General features: G+C 41.5%; 3 protein-coding genes across 3 annotated transcripts; 1 reads left to right on the forward strand and 2 right to left on the reverse strand.

Moving 5' to 3' along the window:
* The first annotated feature begins 583 nt into the window (after nucleotides 1–583).
* pdx1 (pancreatic and duodenal homeobox 1) lies at nucleotides 584–2,831 on the forward strand. The gene is made up of 2 exons (XM_084703397.1): nucleotides 584–977; nucleotides 2,446–2,831. The coding sequence occupies exons 1-2, from the start codon at nucleotides 584–586 to the stop codon at nucleotides 2,829–2,831; spliced, it is 780 nt and encodes a 259-aa protein (XP_084559523.1).
* Nucleotides 2,832–2,947: 116 nt separating this feature from the next.
* On the reverse strand, nucleotides 2,948–4,930 carry urad (ureidoimidazoline (2-oxo-4-hydroxy-4-carboxy-5-) decarboxylase). The gene is made up of 3 exons (XM_084703320.1): nucleotides 4,848–4,930; nucleotides 4,067–4,409; nucleotides 2,948–3,951 (listed from the first exon to the last, which is right to left on the reverse strand). Exons 2-3 carry the CDS (start codon nucleotides 4,239–4,241, stop codon nucleotides 3,602–3,604), a joined length of 525 nt encoding a protein of 174 aa, XP_084559446.1. The 5' UTR covers nucleotides 4,242–4,409; nucleotides 4,848–4,930; the 3' UTR covers nucleotides 2,948–3,601.
* Nucleotides 4,931–5,133: 203 nt separating this feature from the next.
* Nucleotides 5,134–11,435, reverse strand: LOC146274746 (receptor-type tyrosine-protein kinase FLT3-like). The gene is made up of 18 exons (XM_084703878.1): nucleotides 11,314–11,435; nucleotides 10,672–10,810; nucleotides 10,182–10,359; nucleotides 9,871–9,968; nucleotides 9,568–9,676; nucleotides 9,093–9,328; nucleotides 8,904–8,998; nucleotides 8,616–8,748; nucleotides 8,187–8,291; nucleotides 7,922–8,032; nucleotides 7,611–7,767; nucleotides 7,350–7,435; nucleotides 7,152–7,267; nucleotides 6,908–7,030; nucleotides 6,558–6,669; nucleotides 6,321–6,420; nucleotides 5,930–6,035; nucleotides 5,134–5,770 (listed from the first exon to the last, which is right to left on the reverse strand). The coding sequence occupies exons 2-18, from the start codon at nucleotides 10,715–10,717 to the stop codon at nucleotides 5,579–5,581; spliced, it is 2,103 nt and encodes a 700-aa protein (XP_084560004.1). The 5' UTR covers nucleotides 10,718–10,810; nucleotides 11,314–11,435; the 3' UTR covers nucleotides 5,134–5,578.
* Nucleotides 11,436–14,629: the final 3,194 nt, after the last annotated feature.

Below are 14,629 nucleotides of genomic sequence, written 5' to 3' on the forward strand. Positions count from 1 at the left end.
AAGGTGCCCATATACATGCTCAATTGGTGCATTGTTCAACGCCAGAGAAATTGCATTTGTCCCATTATTCCTTTCTTTTATCCAAGAGTATACATCCAGAAGTCACACTGTTTGCGTTCTCTATTCTCTGCATGTCGCAGTCTCGCTGATAAGGTCCCCAATGGCATTAGCCTCTCTTCGCAGACACAGATAGGGTCCTGTGGATTCCCCTGCTCACCTGTTGCATTGGAGTTGAGAACAGGTGGATCTCAGAGACTCGATGGCAAACAATGAGTTATTTACCGAGGGCATTGATTTACGCATCGGTCAATTCTATTCAATTATTGGTGGACCACGCAGCAGCAGCAGCAGCAGCCAAGGAGACGCAGAGTTACCAGCGACAAGTTATCCGTTTTGTGTAAACATTGAAACCAATGGCTTAGGTGCAGCGGGGTCACATGGTGACAGTGACACACCTGTTGGGGGCCTATAGCGGCGCCAGACTCAGGCAGCAGTAAAAGTAGAGCAAAAGGTTCACGCCGTGGCAGGGCACAGCAGATAGATGTGCGGGAAAACCACTGGATAGCCTCGGCTCTTGGCAGTCATGAATCGAGAAGAGCATTATTACGCCTCAGCGCAGCTGTTCAAAGACCCTTGCGCCTTCCAGCGACCCCAGAGCGAGGACTACAATCACAGTCCGCCGCCATGTCTCTACATGGGCAGGCAGGCCCAATCCATCTACACTACGCCGACCATAGGCGTTTTGGAGCAGGCGAGCATTCCTGACATTGGTCCTTACAGCATGCCCATGCGGGACGATCCGGGCGTACCCCAGCTCCACCATCCTCAGACGCCCCACCAGGCTCTTACTTCGTCAAGTGCTTATGGAGAGCCCGGGGAACTGGCTCTATGTGGCGATAGAAACCGATACCACCTCCCTTTCCCTTGGATGAAAACTACCAAGTCTCACGCACACACCTGGAAAGGACAATGGCCAGGTAATGTCCATATTCAGTTGATGTTCTTCATATCTGTAGAGAGAATATAACTTGTTAGATTTTTTTTTAAAACATGTTTTATAACTCTAATCCTGATATAATGTGTTAGAGACGGATCATTTTTTCTGAATGTAATTTTTGTGTCATTTTTTACGTGGGTTTGGGATGTATAAGCCTTTAAATTATAATGAAAGCCAAAACTTTCACTACAGATTTTGTGAGATTGGGATCAAATCAATTCACTTGGAGGTAAATGATGTCAGTTGTATATGATATTAGCCTCCAAAATAGAATAACTTAATTGCCCAGATTTGCCATGGACTGTTGCTCATTAAAGCATTTTACAAATGTTGTCTCGATTCAAATTGTCCACATCACTATTCTTCCTTCACTTGTCACAAGCACTTGAAATAGTTGAGCCAACTGACCAACCATGAATGTTAGAAATTATAGTATTTTTTACGTGATACCAGATAATAATAAGATATGTGTTATATATTTATTTATTGTATTGTGCCGTTTAGTTGTTTTGATGCGGCCATTTTGAGGTCTGTCATTTGAAGTCCTTTTTAAAACGAAACTTTCTAACCTTAAATAAATCGTAAGTTTCTTCTCTAAAAGTTACGTCACAGCCACAAAACCACAATTATTCCGGAACTGTAGTAGAAATAAAATGACTGGCTTGTAAAATCCATGCACAAAATATGCTATCATCTTAATGTAAAAACAAAAGAACATAAAGAATAGGCAATTATTATATATAGAAAATTATAGTTAATTTATCAAATTATTATTTTAATTTAAGATTCTAGAATTGGTAGGGTATAAATCGCAAAGGTAGCCTCAAAATACATTTTGGACAACAAAGACAACAAAATATAAAATTACACTGGAATGCACAACATACCTAATGGACATGATGTGGACCGTATTCTTCAAACAAGATGCCAAGCATTTAGAAGGCAAACTCATTTAAAAAATCTTCTGTGAAATTCACATTTACCCCATGTTTCATGATTACATGATACATTACATGATTTGGAGTTTAGGATAGGAAGACCTCTGGAATTCTCAGTTAAAGTGATTGAACATTTTAAAAACACATAGCTACTATCAATATTAAGTTATAAAAGTAATTTTATTTTTCAGCATCACTTGCTTGCTATTTTCTCCAAGAATTGATTTAAGTAAATTATTTACCCTACCGAAACCTTTAGGATGGTAGTTGAGGATTGTTTTGCATATATTTCCAAGTTCAATATGGTTGACACTATGTAAACATGTATGTGTGTACTTCACTGTAAACCAGCAATTTTTCTTTCACCATAAAAATCAAGCCTTCTCCCATCCCTGGCTGCACACAACATTTGTTATTCAACCAAAACCCATCGCACAATAAATGTCTTTAAAGGTATTTTTCAGCAATCAAAACCCACTTTCTCCTCCACTCTCTTTCCTTTTCTCCCAGGGCCTTATATGATGGAGACCGAGGAGAACAAGCGCACACGGACAGCATACACGCGCGCCCAGCTGCTGGAGCTGGAGAAAGAGTTTCTCTTCAACAAGTACATTTCCCGACCACGTAGGGTGGAGCTGGCTCTGACCCTGAGCCTCACCGAGCGACACATAAAGATCTGGTTTCAGAACAGAAGAATGAAGTGGAAGAAGGAGGAGGACAAGAAGCGGGTGCGAGGGATGGACCCTGACCAGGATTCCTCCATCACCTCCGGGGATCTGAAGGACGAGGCCAGCCTCGGGGTTATCATGGGAGGCTCCTCCGCCGCTGCTCCCAACACCTCTCCCTCCTCACCCCTACACAGTCGTACTCACCCAGGCTCCAGAGACCCAGCCTAGCTTCAGAAAAGATTGCTGGGAGAGTGGCACTTATTCTGTAAACTCAGACAGCAAATGTATGGAACACCATGATCTACTGGGACATATTCTGGGATTGTATCACCCTAAAGTCTGAATTCTGGACTCAAATCTTTATTTTTATTTTGTATTTGTGCTGAGAATCTGGTGGACACCAAGAGACAATTACAGGACATACAGTGAAGCCACATTGGGCCATGACTGTTCCCTGCCACTTCACATAATTTCCAGAAGGGGGCAGCATCAGTGTACTCCACTGAGGACCCCTCAGGGTTTTACAGATGGCAATACATGCAGTAAGAGCTACTGTTTTAATAAACAAAATGCACTTCATGTATAAGACTTTATTAACATGCTCTGAATTGTAAAATCATGTTTAATTTATGTATAGTGTATAAATATTGGCAGTGCACAGAGCCAATTGTGGCCTTTGTTATGTTAATCAACTGGGCCTCTGTTGTAGAGAAATTCTTAACAAAAACAAGATATCATAACTTTTAGGTTATCATTATGGTGTATGAGGTGTTGTAAATATGAATAGGCGTCTACAGCGATGTTTAGGCTAATGGTTATATCAATTATGTAATACCAAACAACGATAAAATGTGCCTTTTTATCATGTAGGCTAATAAAAATGAATACAACATCCATGGATCAATTAATTCTCAAATTGTAGAGTAATTCACATGCATTGCAAGTCTAGGCTATTCAGCCACGTTGAAACATGACAAAAGAGCCTGTCTACTTTGCAGTCACAACTTGTTGGGCAGGTCATGCAGCATCAGGGTTTTCAAACGCAAGTGACAAATCTTTTTCACCTCCTCAATGGCACGCGCCAACTCCGCTGCACGGTCGTTCTTTAGGCGCTCTGACAGCTCGCGCAGGATAGTCGCCTTGTTATTCATGCGAGCACATATCACAAATGGGAATCCGAATCGCAGTTTATATTCTATGTTAAGGCGCGCCATGTGCGAGATCTCTGCCGCGTCCAGAGTGTCAAGCCCAGCATGGCCCTGTTCCTCTCGCGACTCTTCGGTCAGAGTACCGCTCTGGAGATCCCTTCCCGCGAGGTCAGGATGACATCTGAGAATTCCTTCTTTACCTGGACACAAAAGTGACGTTTAGTACTAATACTACTCCACAGGAAATACATTTCAGTTGAAAAATAAACACAAAATACATGATTAAATTGCTTATTAAATCAAGGCCTAGCCTACCTGATTCGGGGAGGGCCTCGATAAATTCATTAATAGAGACTTCTATGTCCAAAAGACTCGCAAATGGACGTCTTGACCACACTGCGGCAACTATTATTGGGCATTTTTCAACCACGTTACCAAACACGTCCACAAAATCCTCATATGACAGAGCATTAACCGCGCCGATTTTCATACCTAGTTCGTAGACAGCCTCTTCAAAATAGCGTTTGCAGGGTAACTGAAGAATCACAATGTCCCAAAAGTTCGCAAGGGCCAATGCACCCGGGCGTAGGGCTGTGGTGCCCTTATTTGGTTAATATTTGCTCTCCCCTCTTGTTAACACAAGCCTTTGGTGGAGTCTCTGAAAAGTTAGATGTCATGCTGTCACATGATCTTAAATGGTATATTGATATTAATGATAAACAGATGAGCGAAATTATAAGGCATTACAGACATAAGCCCAATAAGTTACTGTCTCACGTGCCAAAGAAGTATAAAGGGTCGGCTGTACCGTCAACAAATCAGGCATTTACAAAGCCTAGGCTACTATAAGGAATTACATCGTAAAATTAATGGCTCAGATATTAGGACATATGGATCGATACAGGGCTGGATACTTGTTTGGCAGAGCTGTCTGGCACAGAGGTTAAAACGGATACGGTCAAATGTAGGCCATACGAATTATTGACGAAATTGACAATTGTTATGAATAGTTAGTGCACATCGTATATGTTTAAATACATAGCATACTAATGATAGAATTCCCAAGTTTATGCACACAATCAAAATATAGGCCTACCTCAAAACCATCCCAAATCCCTAATCACACTGCATACTAATGTTTTGTAATAAGTTCACAATTGTAACCTAGTAGCCTACCGCACACGTCAAATACCGGAAATAACTAGTTATAGTGGAGTATTAAAACGCTAGGCTTTTGAGAAGGCTTTTAGGCTTTTCACTGTTTTCCTCTAAAGATTGCTCTAGCGCCATCTACCGTTGACTTTGTACAAATATTTCAATACTGAATGCACAACCTGACCAGGTTGGAATGCAGGAGAGAACTATAGTCAATATTTTTTATCCTTTTATTTTAAGACAATAAAAACAGGCACTTCAAATTATAAAAAGTGTAAAGAAACAGTGTAGAAACATTTATGTACATAACTTTATGAAAGTTTATATTTCAGGCAAAAGTATAAGTTATTACATTTGATAACCCCAAAAGTAACTAGGCAGCCAATACAACAAAATCATCAAGTATAATTGAAAATATCCACATATTACAACTTAACCGATTACTTAGGTCACTTACACGACTATAAAAACTTATGACAAGCTGAACTTATCTTTTAAAAGAGAAAAATAACATCAGGTTATCGGTGCATCATTGATCCACAACAACACTCAAATCCTACAAAATAGGTTATATTAAAGTATGTTCTACATATGTTGACATAAGTTGTTACATAAATTACTCCTCAATGTTTTCAATCCTTGACAGGCACTCTCACAAGATCTATCAAGCCATCATTTCAGACCAACACTGGCTGGTTTGAACTGTTGATCTTCAAAGGTTATGTTGTCTGGGTCAGAGGGTGTCTTGCAGTACTGGTTCAGTTCCTGCGGATCCTCCTTCTCTTTGTCCAAGGCTGAAAGTTTTACTGATGCATTCTGGGAGAGTGAGTCATGGGAGTTCTTGTCAAAGATATTTTGGTATAGCTGGGAGGGGAAGGTCACAGTCAGACACTGACAAACTTGTACTGTCACACACTTGGAAATGGTAAAATACTCACTGCTACTGTGAATGAAATGTCCTACATGTACAGTCTGAATGATTGAGATGTGTAGCAGGTCATTTGGAAAATCAAAGATCCTCACCTTCTCTTCCATGTCAGTCATCTGGTCGTCCATGAAGGCCACTAGCTTGGAGAAGATCGGCCGCTCACGGGGTTCAAGGGCCCAGCACTTACACATCACTCTGTACCTGGAGAAGTTAAGAAGATGGATAAGTAGGAGAGAGACGGGGGAGAGAGAGAGAGAGAGAGAGAGAGAGAGAGAGAGGGAGGGAGAGAGAGAGAGGGGGAGAGAGAGAGGAGGGGAGAGAGGGGGAGAGAGAGAGAGGAAGAGAGGGAGAGAGGGCCAAGAAAGTGAGAGAGATGGAAGTAGAGGAGGGGATACTCTGCAGTGTTCACACCAGGAGGTTTAATGAGGTTTGTGTATGGGATGTGAATATATTATATTAGTGGTAGATGGGGCAGCTGAGACATACACAGAATCACTGGCATAGTACGGCCGCTCCATTTTGAACCCTCTCTCAATCATCACATAGAAGTTTTTATCCACCTTCACACCGGGGTATGGAGTCACTCCTGAGGTAGAATCAAAGAGAGCGAGGAAAAAGAGAGTGAATAAATGAAGGAATGGGACGGACACAGATTTTCACCATCTTTTATACTGCATATTCTCTGTTTTTTAATACACGGTACAGCTTAGGGGATGTGTATACCCAGAGAGAAGATCTCCCACAGTAGGATTCCATAAGCCCAGACATCGCTCTGCATGGTGTACATGCCCTGAAAGATACTCTCGGGTGCCATCCACTTCACCGGCAGACGGACCTGAAACAGGACAGCCATGGGAGACACTCAACCCGACGCATCTTAGCATGCCCAAAACAAGACGTCATAGTATTAACAACCATGAAGGTGAGATGCTTCTATAACAGCAACATAGCTGATGTTCACTCCACCTTAGCTCCAGTGTTTGTACCACTTGTTTGTTTACACAGCAGCATTCACCTCTACGCCTCCCCAGCCCAGAATGACAGCTAGTATTGAGCTCTAGAGCACGGCTTACATTTCCCCTCACAACGTAATTGGAGTCATTGTCGATGTCCCTGGCCAGTCCAAAGTCCCCGATCTTAACCAGTCGTCCCTGGGTCACCAACACGTTCCGGGCAGCCAGGTCACGATGGATGCACTGGGATGTGTTCACATTCAGGGTCAAATCAAATGAGAATACATTCAGGAAATGAAACGTGTGGCTTCGACTTAGATTGAAAGCTTTTTCGGAGGATTTGGTGTCTGGTTCTCCTCCTTACATTCTTAGAGGACAGGAAGTCCATGCCCTGGGCCACCTGATAAGCGAAGCTCAGCAGGTCGTTGTAGGTCAGTGCCTGCCCCTCCTCCTGTGTCTCCGCGGAGTTCTCACAGATCCCTTTGACGTGCCGATCGTTTTATTCAACAGAATGTCTACATGCTGTATGAGAATGTGTTCCTAGTGCTGACAGTACACTCACCCTCTGAGTTGAGGTTGAGGAGGGCAGTGCCCTCCTGCCCCCCGCTAATGCTAGACATAACAACATAGTTGTCCTCTTGTAACTCACTGAAAAAAAGCAAGAGGGAAATTAAAGAGAGTCAAGCTGAAATGTGAAATATTCCCTTGTAAAGGAACCAACCAACGCAAACACAAAGCAAACACACCTGAGCACACACACACACACAAACACGTACCCCCCACATACACACACACACACACACACACACACACACACACACACCTGGAGCTCCTCTTGCCCTGGAGATTGTGATAAAGGGACCTAAAGCGGTCGCTGGTGAAAGCCTCTGTCAGAGACTTGTGGTAGCGCTCCCTGTTGGTCTTCATGTAGTTCAGCAAGTCTCCATGACTGCAGTACTGAAAGATCAGATAGATGGGTCCTGTAAAAGGCATATAGTCAAACGTCAGACCTGCAAATTCACCTTTTGTACATTTCTGTGTTATTCATAGCATTTTTTTGATTGCCCGACTACAACCGGTTTGAGGTTCTGATTGGACATCTTATCCAAGTGAGGTTCCGATTGGACACCTTACCCGAGTTGGTGCAAGCGCCCAGCAGGTTGACGATGTTGTCGTGGGGACCAATGTGAGTCAGCATCTTCAGCTCAGACATCAGAGCTTCCTTCTCCACTAGCTGGTGCTTCTCTGAAAGGCCAGACAGCGGACTCCAATTGAGTAAACTCTACTGTTGTTATAAACAGTAAACATACAGTAGTGCAAAGCATGATCTGGCACACAACCGCAACCTAAACTGTGAGAAATTAGATTCTCCAAGTGTCTCGCCAAAGTGTTAACTCACCTTTCAGCATTTTGACTGCAACCTGAAGAGAGACATCTGGCTTGCTTAAACCATAGGCTGTAGCCTGAACCACCATGCCAAACGCCCCAGAACCCAGTTCCTTCCCTTGAGATGACACATTACATTTACATTTAGTCATTTAGCAGACGCTTTTATCCAGAGCACCTTACAGTAAGTACAGGGACATTCCCCGAGGCAAGTAGAGTGAAGTGCCTTGCCCAAGGACACAACGTAATTTGGCACAGCTGGGCAAGGCCGGGAATCGAACCGAACCGATTACTAACCCAATTCCCTAACCGCTCAGCCAACTGACCCACCAGAGAGAAGTGAACACAGATGAGACTGGCCCAGGTCTTACACAGAGTACAGCCATATCTGTGACTTGTGAAGTTAAATTATTGCCCTCAGATCTCAAGTGTTTCACCTCACCTAGCTCCAAGTTATCCCTAGGGAATTCCCACTTTTGGTCGTATTCAAAATCTTTAAAGCTGATGTAGATGTAATCATTGTCATTGGGTCCAACCATCTGAATCATCTGCAGCTTGCTCTCGTACTGAGGTTTCTGTAGGGAAACACATGTTGGTGTGCGTGTCTGTGTGACCTAGTAAGGGTGTATGTGTGTGTGTGTGTGTGTTTAACTGTGGGTAACTGTGGGTGAAAGTGAGATCCAGACTGCAGCCTCAGTGAGTCATGACTCTGGGTGAAACATCTGTTTACCTTTTTCCTGATGAAATACATGAGAGCAATGGTGACCACCGTCAGAGCAAATAACAGCACCAGACTGTACACCCTCAGGAGAGGGGAGCTGGGAACTAGAACACAGAACAACGTCTCTGATTAGCTATCATGTCATCCATACAACTGTCGCAACTCATAATGTAGACGATGTAGCTACAATCAAAGTACTTGTTTTATGTTGTGTTGAGTGTTGAATCAAAGGCTGGTTCAAATGGATAAGCTGGCTGCTGCACTCGGAATGGACAGAGTTTGCGATGCAGCACTTGACAATGAAGCCTGTCACACTGGTCCAATTCAGAGAGCTGAGGACCCTCTTGTGACAGAACTGGTCTGAGTCAAAGTACTGAGGCAAAGAAGAGGCGCTGATCTCCTTCCAGGTGCCAACATCTGACTCCAAGTGACAACTGTGGTGAGACAAAGTGGCGTTAACAAGTAAAAAAAATTATCAATGTATTGTGCTGTTCCTTTTTTTGAGAAAACGTTTGATGAATCATGTCTAAATATGTGTTTTTCTACCAAGCTTTGCAGTAATGGAGAAAAGCTCTTCCACAGAAAGAAGGAAGAATGGATTCAAGGGATTGGCCTCTGGCTTAGGTTTGCATCATCCAGATGATCCACTACATCACAAGCAGCAGAGACTTACCTGTTATTACTCAGAGGGCAGGACTTCCACGTCAGTGTCATAGGGACGGCCACATTGGTCTCACAGGTAACATTTTCTCCGGTCTTATTGAGGTTGATGCTTGGAGAATCTATGTTCCGACACACAATGACACATTTCGCTAAGAACGGTTGTCCTGTGTTTTATTATCAAATGAATATTCACAGACCTTCTCAGGCACGGAAACGTGACAGACGCTGTATTTTGTTTGTGTCTGAAATACACTGAGCGCTTTTTAAGACGGATCTTTTCATTTATTGGGGTTCCCCCATGAGTGTCTCTCACCTGACACACACAGTAACATGGTCTTTGTTTGTTTCTGTCCTCCTGCCTCTAGGTGGAGATGGTACACCCCTGGACTAACACCACACAGCTCTGGAGTACTGATGGGTCAGAAAGAGGGGAAAAATAGAGTAAAGTATTCAAGATTAGGTCCTAATATTCTAACTGTCCCCACTTACGAGCCTTTTTTGTGTTCTGGTTCTTTAATATTTTATTCTGTTGGACTGTAGTCTAGTTGACTATATTCTATTCTACCATTTCTATTCCGCTGTATTTTATTATATCCCACAGAGGGACAGTGTTAATCACTCCACCTGTTCATCCACAGGTTACTGGGCTTGGGGCATGAGGTATACTTCCCGTCTGGGCCCAGCCAATAGCAGCGATGGAGAGCTGGGGCAGAGGAGACATTGGCCTGCAGGCAGAAGTTTGGTTCCTGCTGAGCTGTGATAGTGATGTTCTCCCTGGCCTGGACATTAATGAACTCCCCATCTAAAGAGACAAAACCTTCTCTTAGTACTGTATGTGTCAGATAATGATTGACCTGTGTGGTGTTGATATCTTTGTTTTAAAACTAGGGAGCTTGATGATTAAAGAATCAAGAAGCGTTAGCAATAAAACAAGTAATACTTCTTCAAATATAAAAGAAATATAATATGCCTACATTAGAATAGCAAATACATTGTCTTTGGTCCAACATGCAAAGGGGAGAATAAGTTAAAAGGTATATGGGAGAGATATGGGGCTGTGAATGAGCAGAGATAGCAGAGTAGATCAAGGACAGGTCAATCTCGTTCTTCTCACCGAAAACTTGGACACGAACAGACTTGGTTTTACCGTTGCCAGCCATGCAGGTGTAGATGCCAGTGTTGCTCACATTGATAGATTTAAAGTACAGGAAACTTGCAAATGTTTGAGGGTAGTTATAGTCTCCTTTGCAAACCTGGCAAAAAAGATAACATAGAAAATATTTTACTGTTGATTGTTCTTCTACAGTTACAGTCTTGCACTTTTTGGGGTTCATGTCATTTTAATTTGTAACTTGTATAACTGCATGCTCTTATGGGTCTTACCTTTGGCACTTGTTTAGCTTTTCACAATGTATGCTTCATGTTTTGGCTGCTTGCAGTGTTTGGGACTACCTCGTTGTTATGATCAGTGACCTATGCTCTTTTGTAAAGCTCTCTCTTGGAAGTCGCTTTGGATAAAAGTGTCTGCTAAATGCATAAATGTAAATGTAATGTAAACATTGGGACATCCTGTTTGTTCACAAACAATGACCTGCTAATGAGTTGTCATTTAGGATGACTGTATGCAGCATATTAGGGCTTGAGCAAAATAAAAGTGAGGGATTTTAAAAGATTGAAAATAGTTATTACTGACCAACACATTGTGGTAAACAAGATGACAGGATTTTTAAAAATACAACTGTGTGTTGAAAATTACCTGTTCTTTTCCAGTACAGATTGTGTTTGTCAGCCACCGACTCCCGGCATAATCCTTCGCTCTACAGCGAAGCAGCAGGGATTGGCCAGGCCTCAGAGTCACCTCAGGAGCCTCATCCAAACTAAAGCTTTTGTCCATGTCTAAAACACACCCACACAAATCTACAAGGTTACACACAGGGGCCATCAGGAATCTTCTTTCGGTGCTCTTTGGAACAATACTCTTTGTCTGTGTGTGTGGGGTGTGTGTATGGGGTGTTGGCATGTTGAACATCAAGTACAAATATCATGGGATATTATCATGAAGTGTATCATCCTACCATAATCCAATATCTGAGAGCATTTTTCTCCTTGGCTGTTCTTTGCGCAGCACATAACCGCTGTTTGAGGATATCTTCTACTTTTTACAATATCTTCTGTTCTGGCATTGTGCTTTGATTGAACGTCTCCTTTTTTTCCATTACTGGTAAAGAAGATAAACAGAGGTGGACTTTAGTTATGCAACGGAATGCAATACTGTTTGTTTTTAAACAGGCTTTGGTTGACAGCTTACTGTTTCTCTGCAGGGCTGTTGAACCATAAAAGGTCTGGTGCAGGAGAGCCCTCTGAGACACACTGGAAGTCAGGATTGAAGCCGCTTGTTCTCAATTTCAGATGTATTTGTGGTATTGTGGGGCTTCCTTAAACCAAGAATAAATCATGAGAAATGTTGTGTTTTCAAATAGAATCAAGTAAAAAGGAACTATAATGCTGCTAAATGAATAAATGTAAATCGTGTTTGAACGTAATTAAATATAAGATAGCGTGTCTCAATTATTTGTTTGCAGGTATGAAGGAAGGTAGGTTAATGGTTAGGAATTGATAAAAGTTACCAATGCAATGAGTAATACAGACTGTAGGAAATTAAATATTGCTACAACATGATACCAAAAACCTTCCCTTTGACATGCAAAGCAGGTAAAGAGTGAGAAGATGAAAAGGTTGATGGCAGATATAATAAATATAATGGAAGACAATTAATCAGTAGACAAGACAGACCAGACAGCTATAGACTAACCTAGACGTACTGTTTGAACAAAATGGAAAATTAGATAATATAGCTCACTTCTGAGATGTTTTTAAAACGCAAATAAGACGGATTTGAGATTTTGAATCAACATAATAAATAAATAAAGCTTGGTAGTGGGGATAAAGAGATTTGGAGAGGGTTGGCTTTCACTTACTATGTGCTGGTCGGACTAATAGAGAGATGTTGCATGAGGACCTGATGGCGTTCCTCTCACATACCAGGGTGTAACTTCCAGAATGATCCTCAGAGATGATGAAACGATTTTCACTATTGGTATAACAACAAATCATTTTTACATTGTAAACATTTGTCAAATTATAAGCCACACACACTCACACACACACTCACAGCCTGTGAAACATGTCGACTCCATCGGTCCAAGTGCAGATACGGTCTCCAGAAGCATTGCTTGGTGTGATCTGGACATTCTGCCCCTCAGCAAACTCGAGTATGATAGAATCATTCAGAATATGTTCTGGTAACACACATGTTAGTCCCTGTAATAAATTAAAGTCATTTTTTAAGAATTACACTTTTTTTTTTTTTTGCCAATTAATAACGTTGCCACTGATCATGTCAAACTCATTCGGTGTGCAAGTGGGTTAAGAGAGAGAGAGTTCATAACTATCCCCGTTCTTTATAATTCGTTAATTAATTAACGAAGCAATTGCTTGCTGTCATGTAATTATCGATTAGAACATAATAAATTAAACAATAATCATGATGTGCGTCTTTGGGACACTTGCAAGATGAGTTCCGTTTTCTCTTGTTCCGTGCACGCAAAACGATTTGCCCAATAAGGACATTAATTAGACTTGGCTCATATGTAGAAGAAACAAGTCCGTTTAATTGGCTTTACACGCCACATTTGCGGTTCCTGGAATTGTTTTCTTACCTCTGGTTTGGTTAGACAAAATTCTTTTCCTTGCTGCGAAGAAAGTTCACAGTGCGCTATGACTGTGCACAGCACAAGCACAACTTGAAACAGAAAACGAGAGAAATCATGAACGCTTCTATTTTTTATTATTTTTAACCCAAAATTTTACATGTTCTTAATACAGTTAATTATTTTTCAAAAGTGCACTTTTATTCCATGTTGCGGTAATCATAACGTGGATCTTAGGGCAAACATATTGCTAGAAAACAAACAATTTAGGATACAAGTTTAGGCTACATTTTATTTGTTCAGCAGATACGGTCATCCAGAAACATACAAATATTAATATGACTACCAATGTCGGTGAAATGGTACGCCGTTTATTGATTTAAATCACTCACCAATGACAACTCCTCCCTTTCTGCACATGGCATTGATCCTTAGGCTATAACAGGGACACATACTAAACTGTGAGAGAGGACAACACGAAATATTTATTTGGTTGAGGCGTGACTATCTCACTTCTTTTCAGGGAAATTATGCTGTCACCAATACAGTTCTTTCCCCCCACTTTTGACATGCTGTTTGAAAACAGTCTCCTTTTAGGCCACTTCAGCTAGATAGCAAAAAATATTTTGCACTATCACAGTAGCTTAGCTTTCTTTTAAAAAAAGTATATCATTAATCACTTCAAAAAGACGGTTAAGTCTATGACTGAGAATGCATTGCCCTGAAGGCTAGACACAATATTTTAAAATAAATCGTGTAACCAAGTGGCATTTACTTGACACTTTTTGTTACCTTTTTACACTGAAATATGGGGTGGGTGCCTATTATTTTTCATGTAGGCTACTGTACATTTCCCAAAGACTCCATAGTTGAGTGAGGTGTCTTCGGAATTGGGCTACCCCCATCTATATTACTGAAGCAGTTGGGGCCTATAGGGCTCTTACAAAGTCATGTAAAAATTGTACAAGTTACAGGTTTTGTTTAACAAAGGTATGTAAAATGCCATGGTTTCAAATGTCAACAATTATTTTGATTAATACGTGTGCAGAAAATATCTTAATACATGTATTTTCTTGGTTGTTTCATGTAATTAGCTCTAACAATTGACACGATGAGTTCAATTTGAGATATTTCGAATCGTTGACAATAACACACAACAAAGTTGTGCAAAGCAGTCTTTAAGTCAAATTCGACAGTGAAGGTCCAAACAATGGAAACAATGTGACAGATCGAAACGTGACATCAGAGGTAAAACATCAAAGCGTAAAAAGATAGATCATTGAAGACATCGCCATTGTGGTTGTCATTGCCAGGTCTGGGCTGGCGTATGGTCACAGACAAACTAACAATTTTCAAACAGAG

The sequence above is a fragment of the Hypomesus nipponensis genome, chromosome 8 (assembly GCF_054491055.1).
Source record: "Hypomesus nipponensis isolate SF chromosome 8, ASM5449105v1, whole genome shotgun sequence".
Lineage (NCBI taxonomy): Eukaryota > Metazoa > Chordata > Actinopteri > Osmeriformes > Osmeridae > Hypomesus > Hypomesus nipponensis.